This window comes from Borostomias antarcticus (assembly GCF_949987555.1).
Source record: "Borostomias antarcticus genome assembly, chromosome: 13".
NCBI classification, from domain to species: domain Eukaryota; kingdom Metazoa; phylum Chordata; class Actinopteri; order Stomiiformes; family Stomiidae; genus Borostomias; species Borostomias antarcticus.
Window position 1 is genome coordinate 2101885 of NC_140246.1, and position 9483 is coordinate 2111367.

At 46.3% G+C, this 9483-nt stretch overlaps 1 protein-coding gene across 1 annotated transcript in view; it reads right to left on the minus strand.

Moving 5' to 3' along the window:
* tbc1d30 (TBC1 domain family, member 30) overlaps positions 1-4456 on the minus strand; it is a gene marked incomplete at both ends in the record, with an annotated part of 16726 nt that extends 12270 nt beyond the window's left edge. Inside the window, 2 exons of the mRNA XM_084447673.1 lie at positions 3172-3336; positions 3919-4456. Of these exons, the coding sequence (XP_084303799.1) occupies positions 3172-3336; positions 3919-4456 (703 nt within the window). The remainder of the gene's footprint in view (positions 1-3171; positions 3337-3918) is intronic.
* Between the last annotated feature and the right edge of the window lie 5027 nt (positions 4457-9483).

A 9483-nucleotide genomic window follows, 5' to 3' on the forward strand; every position in this document is an offset into this window, starting at 1 on the left:
CTGTTCATGCTATTCTCACTCCTCTGCGATGAATGCACGCAATGTAGCCTACTAGTCTTTTTTCAAAACCAGATATGAATCATGTAGGAGAAATAATAATCCAAGTTCTGAGAAACCAAAGACATAAATGAATCTGTCCTACTCCACAAGGGAAACAGTGGCCCTGACACTGCTGTGTAAACCATTGTGGTTTGTAGTCCAACCAAATTGATATTCTTATTTAAAGATCAAAGGTCAAAGGGAATGACAGGTGGAGGCTATAAAATACAATGTGATACATTTGTGTGTGTGTGTGTGTGTGTGTGTGTGTGTGTGTGTGTGTGTGTGTGTGTGTGTGTGATGCCTATAAATGTCCTCCTTGTCCAAACAAAGTAGTGAGAGCCATGAATCAGTCACATAAAGTCATGCTGGGAGGCTTGAACTGTTTCATACTGTACCTCTATGATATCAGCCATGCCGCATGTTAACAAAACATAATGGGACAAAAGCAATCAAGCTCTGGAACTAATCTCACAGTATTATCCAAACATATTGTTATGCAACTGATGAGGCCTCTTTTGAAGTATTGCATAATGTAGTTAGGAACGGCATATAATCCTACAGTATTATTAAGATGTTTAAATACAGCTTTAGACTGGAATCATTACTACATGTCACTTATAACGGTATATTATTTATTTATTTTTTAACTTATTACCACATTTACCATGTGGTTTGTCAATGTAAAAAATATCTAAAGAATCTATCAAAATCTAATTATAAAAATATTTTAAAAAATCTCAACATTCCAACACTTCCTGAAAGCTGAGAAACTGTGCTTTCTAGTAATATAGGAAAATCCAATTAATATTTGGATGTTGCCACTGTACTGTATAACATCTTCCCCTCTTCTGGGACAGCTTTCTACAAGATTTTGGAGTGTGTGGGGGAATTTTTGCCCATTTATACAGAAGAGTATTTGTGAGGTCAGACACTGATGTTGGACGAGAGGGCCTAGCTCGCAATCTCCGTTCTAGTTCATCCCAAAGGTGTTCAATGGGGTTGAGGTCAGGGCTCTGTGTGGGCCAGTCAAGTTCTTCCACACCAACCTCACCCAACCAGGCCTTTATGGACCTTCCTTTGTACACTGGGGCACAGTCATGCTGGAACAGAAAAGGGCCTTCCCAGAACTGTTCCCACAAAGTTGGAAGCATAGAATTGTCCAAAATGGCTGAAGCATTAACATTTCCCTTCACTGGAACTAAGGGGTCTAGGCCAACCCCAGAAAAAAAAACAGAGCATTATCTTTCCTCCACCAAACTTTACAGTTGTCACAATGCAGTCAGGCAGGTAACGTTCTCCTGGCATTCGCCAAACCCCGACTCGTCCATCAGACTGACAGATAGAGAAGTGTGAGTCGTCACTCCACAGAACACGTTTCCACTGCTCCAGACTCCAGTGGTGCCGTGCTTTACACCCCTCCATCCAACGCTTTACACCCCTCCATCCAACGCTTTACACCCTTCCATCCAACGCTTTACACCCCTCCACCCAACGCTTTACACCCCTCCACCCAACGCTTTACACCCCTCCATCCAACGCTTTACACCCCTCCACCCAACGCTTTACACCCCTCCACCCAACGCTTTACACCCCTCCATCCAACGCTTTACACCCCTCCACCCAACGCTTTACACCCCTCCACCCAACGCTTTACACCCCTCCACCCAACGCTTGGCATTTAGCTTGGTAATGTAGGGCCCTCTCGTCCAACATCAGTGTCTGACCTCACAAATAATCTTCTGGATGAAATGGGCAAAAATTCCCACAGACACACTCCAAAATCTTGTAGAAAGTCTTCCCAGAAGAGTGGAAGCTGGTATAGCTGCAAAGGAGGGGGGGAAACTCCATATTAATGCCTATGAATTTAGAATGGGATGTTATAAAAGCTCCTGTAGGTGTAATGTGTAGGTGGCCCAATACATTTTTTTTCATATAGTGCACGTTTACAGCCACAGGTAGCTAGCAGAGCAGTCATAATCAACATTAGGCTCTGCAGGACAGTAAAGCCAGCTTGGAATCGCAGCAGCAAGACATCGCACAAGAGTTGATTTGCCCCGCACCAGTGCCAGCAATGGTTATTTCAATGTATGCATATCAATAGCCTACATACATAAATCCATTTTTGAGCCCTATATCCTACATGTACTTCTTGGAGATAGTTGCTTTCACGTCTTCATCGGTGTGCGGGGGTATCTTTTCAGCACTTGGTCGATGTCTTGCTGCTGAGCCAGTGTGCGACTAGCTTTAAGGGGCCCACGCTGCAATTCTTATTCAGGGGGCCCAGAATTCCTGCCGACGCCCCTGGCTGAGTCCTCCTCACCCAATGGGAAGCAGAGGCAGGGGCGGGGCTAGACTCGGTGGCCCCATTTTGAATTGCCCATAAATGGAACCCTCCTTCCTCCCCTCCTTATACATTATCTTTGATCTAACGTGATTGGATAGGTGAAAACGTGTGCTTCTATAAAAAGCTGTTGCCAGGTCTACTCTACCCAGTCAGATCAAGGGAGGAGAAATCTGAGTGCAGGCAATGACTCAAAGAGCATGATGACCATGAGCAGGTGGAATATGATCCAGCTTCCTCCTTCACTGCTAGGCTCTAGCGCCTGATTGATATCGCTCTCTCCTCCACCCAAGTCACTTCCTCCTGGCGACATGACACAGAACCACCTGTTCAGCCGCGCCACTCCGGATGTGGAGGGAGGGGGGAGGAAGGGAGAGACTGAACAAGGGGGGGCAATGAGATAGAAGGCTCATCTGAGGAGTAAGAGGGAGAGAGAGAGAGAGAGAGAGAGAGAGAGAGAGACGGAGTAAGAGAAGGAAGAGAGGGAGGGAGAGAAAGAGGGCTCATCTGAGGAGTAAGAGGGAGAGAGAGAGAGAGAGAGAGAGACGGAGTAAGAGAAGGAAGAGAGGGAGGGAGAGAAAGAGGGCTCATCTGAGGAGTAAGAGGGAGAGAGAGAGACGGAGAAGAGAAGGAGGAGAGGGAGGGAGAGAAGCAATGAGAAAGAGGGCTCATCTGAAGAGTAAGAGGGAGAGAGAGAGAGACGGAGTAAGAGAAGGAGGAGAGGGAGGGAGAGAAGCAGTGAGATAGAGGGCTCATCTAAGAGGAGCGCGACAGGAGGTCGTCCTTACGCCTCTTCTGCGAGACGGCCTGCAGGCACGCGGTGATGATGTCATAGTTCTTCTGCAGCTTGTGGCCGAGTCGGTCCCGTCTCTTGAGCTGGCGCAGCAGCTTGGCGGACTGCAGACCGGTGCGATACTTCACCTCCTGAATGATCGCATGCAGCTCAGCTGGGGCTGCACGCATGCATGCACACACACACACGCACAGAGATGAGGCCTACATCTCAACTGCTACTGACTGGAAACCAGGGCAGATGGGATGACACGTATACCCTCCCTCTAAAGCAACAGGTTTAAAGAAGACAAATATTAGACTCACATTAAACAGGTCATTAACATAGATAAGGAAGGACACACAATGGGTGTTTGACTGGCAATAACATGCCAATGGAGACTCCTCCTGCACTCAGGCTACCGTGTTTGAGAGAGGCCATAACAGTCTACTACACTATCAGAGGTGTCGGGGTCCTGAACTGACCCTTTACAGATTCGTGTTGCAATGTTGCATGAGGACAAATTAAGTGATATTATTCTGTGTCCCGTTCAGAATCCCTGTTTTATTATTAGGCCGATGTTAAGCGTTTTATAGTTGGCTATAAGGTAGCCTGCCGATATCTTGCACACACAGTATGACAAAGAGCATGATATCCTTGAATCCTCCATGTATTGAAGTGGACTGGGGGAATTGTTGCATTACAAATTGTAGGACAACTACTGTTACACAAAGCAGCGCGCAGATAATTCTGCTGAGTTCACCTTTCTGCGCCAGATAGTTCATCTGGTGACGTCGGGTGTGTTTCTCCTGGAGCTCTTGCAGGAAGCTGGAGCCCGTGTTACTGCGGCCGAGGAACGCCTCGGAGCTGGACGCTTCAGTGGAGCTGTCCGGGCTGTCCACGCTTCTCCTGTTGCTGCTGTAGGTGTCATAGAGCTCCACCAGAAGACAGTCTACTATGGAGGGACGGACTACTCTAAGGTAGTCGTCGCCCGGGCATTCGCTGCCAGAGAAGCAGCCAGTGTTTTCCTCCTCTGCGCAGGCACTGCCATGGCCATGTGGGACCTGCTGCGCGCACTGGGGCGACAGGGTTTGAGATGATGTGTCATTTGGACACTCGGAGACGGCGGCGGCGCCGTAGATCGCTGTGGTGCTCCAGTTCTGAAACCCGGAGAAAGAGTCTGAGAAAGACGCCCCGCTTCCCGAGTTGACAAAATCTCCGCTTTCCTCTTCAGTGCAGATGTCACCGTCGTACATATCCATTTCTAAAAGTTCACTCCCGCTCACTGCCCGGGACGCCATTTTCGCACGATATCCCGAAGCTTTTTGGGACTTCTGCTCTTGTGGAGTCTCAAGTGTCCATCTCGTAGACTGTCATGCAAACAGGTAGGTTACATTTGCAATAGACACGTTGAATAGGACAGAGTTCCGGGTGCATTCCATTCATCTCCTCGGGAGGTAACGATTGTTTCCTGATAAATCCTGTCTTGCACGCCCCTTCTGCATTGAATGAGTCCAGCCCACTTGAGAAAAGTTGTGCAGCGTTTCAGGAAACTTCTGCTCGAGCCTGGCGGAGACACAGGTGCAGCAGGTGCGAGACGTGCAATTTGAGGCAAAACTCCTGACCAATCAGAGAAGACCCATTATCAATGGGTTAGAAATACATATATAATTATACAAACTGCTGTAAAGGACAACAGCAATGCAATGCTCTTTTTGTTTCTAAGACGATTGTATAGTTATCCATCTTAACAGTAGGCTATCCTCTGCTGTAGGCACTATGAATATCCGGGTGTGAAAAGGATAATAGGTTAGGCTTGGCTATTTGAAAATGACTGAAATATGAAATGAGATTGTCACATTGTCTGGGCTAAAGTAACCCAGTACCTCGAACTCTATCTTTTTAGAATAGATGCGAACATGTGCCCTGTCTAATTTCGTACTTAGGCTAATTCCTGGTTTAAATGTTGATATTTTAGCCTCTGCAAGAACCTTTTCTTTTTATTGCACGAAAGTCAACATTGCAACAATGGATAATACAATAACCAGGAATGTTGATTCTAGACGATCTGCATCACTGCAAGAGTTTTAGCAAAAAAGCCATGCGTAATGACGTCATACCCCAAACCCTGAATCAGCTGATCGGTGTTTCCGTTGTCCCAAGCAAAACACATGACGGGAACCGGGAGGGGCCAACAGGGGACTTGAAAACATGCCTGCGCTTCTCACTGTAGTAGTAGGACTACTGTTCCCATAATGCTCTGTGGTTCCCTTGATGCTCGGGGCCCCACGGATGTATGAAGGGCTGGGTTACGGCTTACGGAGTTAGAGCAAGCCCCCAGGATCAGCTTGGCGCATTGAAGCCACCATGGGCTTTCAGGCCAAGCCCGGTATTGCAAGGCATGCGGCCCAAGAACCCTTATTTCCCATGTTAGTGGATGATGATAGATAGGGCTAGAAAAGGAAAACAAAATTTTTCTGGGTATCATTCAGCATCAGAGACCAATCTTATCAATATAAACTTTTAATTCAATGGGGTTTTGGGGTTTTTGAAGCCACCAATACCTGTATCGAGCCATTTAAACATGTGCTGTGCACGAGCCTCGGGGACGCGCTGGTCGCGCGTTCGTGAGTCCTGCGAACTCGGGAAAGCACGTGACCATAGGAAGACCCGCCCTACTCTGCCTCTGATTGGATAGGAAGTCATGTAATGACGTCGCTAACATCTATGCTTTAGCAATGAAGCTTATGATCATGCTAATCAGAACGTATGTCTATGATGCAAATGATCATGACATGTGGTTACTTTAGGACATCGTTGGAAAAGATCTAGAGGGTAAGTGGGTCAATGTTGAATAACTTAGCTAACATTATCTAATGTTACATTTCTTTATATTAACATCAACTATATTGATAGGCTAGGGAGCTATGCTAACGGTAGCTAATGCTAACGGCTTAGGGTTAACGTTAGTTAATGCTAACGTTACGTTCGGAGGTCTCAGATGTATTTCAATTTTAACAATGTTGAGCATGATCAATGTGACATTGTTCATACATTGATTACAGTCTGTAATCTTGTCTGGCATTATTTAGCTATAGTGGGCTGATGCTTGCTGCTGCTACTATAGCATTTGCCACATTATACATCAAATTAATCAAGCATAGTGTTATTACCTGAAGGCATTATTACCATTGCAAGTAAGCATGCCATGTATATGCCATGCCTGGAAATCAAATTAATAGTGTAATTATTCCCCATCATAGCTCATTGTACACTGATATAATCATTCTCCTTGCCTTTGCTAATACTCATCTCTTTTATCAAACTTTGTGCTAGGAAAGAAATCTGGCTGTGATTCGTCGCTAGTGCTCATCCAGGCTGTTGTCATCTCCCGCCTGGACTCCTGCAACTCCCTACTTGCTGCCATCCTGCAGCGTTGGCCATCAGACTCCTGGAGAAAGCTGCTGCTAATCCCGTGTTCAACGGCCCCATGCTCTTCCACACAACTTCCCTACTCCTATATGTATAGTCTATATGTTTTTACGTGTTTCTTTACATGTCTTTACATGTGTATTTGTCAGGGTTTGTCTGTTAGTGATTGTCGTGTCCCCACTCTTGGCCTGCACCTTGACGTGGTGAGTGGGCTTTAAACCAAGCCAGGCCTTTTATAGTTGTGTTTTGTGTTTTTCTGTTTGCTTAAGTGTCTAATATTGAAGGTACAAAACCTTTAAAAAAAGAAAGAAAAAAGAAGCCCCTTCCTTCCCATAAAATTCCTGCGATTGTAACAGGTGTATTGATTCCACCACACTTGCCCACACTGGGTTCAAACCCGGGTCCTCTGACTTAGGAACGCACATGACCACCTTTCTAGAACACTGCCACCAGCTATCCCAATGAAAAGCTAGCGAATCAATTGTGCACATGGGCAGTACTAATACTGAGGACAGAGTTTAAACCAGTTCAACCAGATATTCACTGAGCCTGACGGGCACCTGCCAGCTAAAAAACCTAGTACTGTCACCCTCGACTTCTGCTGCGCCTGTATCCAGCCATAGGGGCTGATTATTTATAATGATGTTGATGAAGTTTAAAACCTTATTTACACATAGTGTTTGCTGTTTTAAAAGATAAATGCAGTGATATGAGGCGCCACCTATTGGTGAGGACAAAATCATTTTTTGACTGACTAGATGAGATAATGAATTCCTGATGTGCATAATGATGTCACTAAATCCCACTGTGATTGCTTTTTCAGTCAGTGAACAGGAAGCAGAGCAACCCCTCTGTGTTCGATCACCTGATAGAAGAACCTCCTAGGTGAGACCACACTACAGTACGTTGCTCCAGTAAACATATGAAGACCCAGCCGTATTTAAGCTGTCTTGTCTAATTTGAGCTGTCTTGTGAAGTCCCTGTTTTTCACATACTCCCCCCAACCCCCCCCCCCCCACCTACAGATGTGTAGTGCTCTGATCTACAGTCCCCCAAGTACAGGCAAGACCCCAGTGGCGCGGGTGCAGACTAACGAGTGTAGGCAGGGAAACACAAAGGTGTCTATAAGGAAAGGAGCTGACTGCCTTAGCAAGTGGGTTGGTGAATCAGAACACAAAATCAGCTCTGCCTTCTCTTTGACCAGGTTAGCCAATGGGGCAACTGTGGCGGTGGGGGGAGGGGGGTATAATTATTGGACAGGACACCTGACCATCATCCTCAGTGTTGACTGAGAGCTTGTGATGGCTGTTTGTTGGTCTCTCCCAAGGTCAACCTAATGAGACCCTCCTTCATCTTCTTCCACAAGATAGACCGGCTGGCCCCAGTATGCTCCAGCAGACAGGACCAGATACACAGGTGAGGCCTGTCTGTCACGGAGCCACCGCCTCGCTCCGCCTCTGATGTAACTCGGTTCTTCAGCTTGGCTGCGTACTTGATTGATGTTGCACATGGGCGATTGGAACTAAACTAACCTTGCGTTGCATTTGTCTCTCTCTCTCTGGCTCTATCGTGTCCACTCTGCTGGCGCTGATGGATGGGTTGGACAGTCAAGGGGAGCCAGTGGTCCAGTTCCTGTTCATGCTTGGTTGTTGCCTACTCACCTTCCCATCTCCTGCATCACCTGCCACCTGTCTCCACTCTGCCCAGCTGCACCTCATCCCTCATTACTCTTAGCATTAATACCAGTCAATTTCCCTTGGTTCTCTGTAAGATCATCCAGTCATCTACCAAGTCTGCTCAGCTCTTCTGTCTGCCATATTTTGGAGTTGTTTATTGAAATTGAGTTAAAGTAGTTTGTATGGGTCAAGCATCCTCCAGTTTGTATGACTCAAGATCTGTTTACTGCCATGTATATGGTTCACACATACTAGAAATTTGACTAGGGTTAAGGCATACACTCTTGACATGTTTTTAATTGTTTTGTGATCACTGTCTTTGTGATATTTTCTGATGACCAAGCCTTTGATCTAAGCAGAGCCTTAGCACATTATGGAGGAACCATGTCCCTTTCTTTTACCGATCCCTGAGAGCAAGACCTGTGAATGTCCTGAACAGTGTGGTGGCCACATTTGTTGGGAATTTGGGTGGAAACAGTGTGGAACATCATTGCATAGTTTGACTGCCATTTCATACCAACATTAAGAGAAAGTGGAGAAGTAGGCTATACCTAGAAAATACTATAGTTGTGCAATTCGTTTGTACAGTCTAGTAGTTAAATGGTTAAAAATGGGCAAGCAATAACATTGGAGGGAAATGTATACTGACACTGATGATTGTTTCAGAAATGGTCTGAGACAAAATAATGAAATGTTATACATCAGTATTGTGAAACACTGAACATATTTTAATGACTGACAAGGAGAGAGGAAACAGTCCAAGTTAATCAATAATAACTAGGCTCACTATGAACAGTGTGTATTATTGGCTCTGTTCTGACATCAGTGCACAGTTCATTCCACCACTGTGAGGCCAGGACAGAAAAAAGCCATGGCTGTACAATCTGCCGTAGGGGGGCTTGGAGCAACTGGGGAATAAATCACCTCAAGGCAGCAGAGCTTGACCACAGCCTGGAGGTCGGAGGGAGCTGTTCATTTGCCCTGTAGGCTTGAAACACAGTCCTAAACTGGATGGGACAGCGCAGGGAGCCAGTGCAGAGAACAGAGTAGGGAAGTTGTGTGGAAGAGCATGGGGCCGTTGAACACGGGATTAGCAGCAGCTTTCTCCAGGAGTCTGATGGCCAACGCTGCAGGATGGCAGCAAGTAGGGAGTTGCAGGAGTCCAGGCGGGAGATGACAACAGCCTGGATGAGCACTAGCGACGAATCACAGCCAGATTT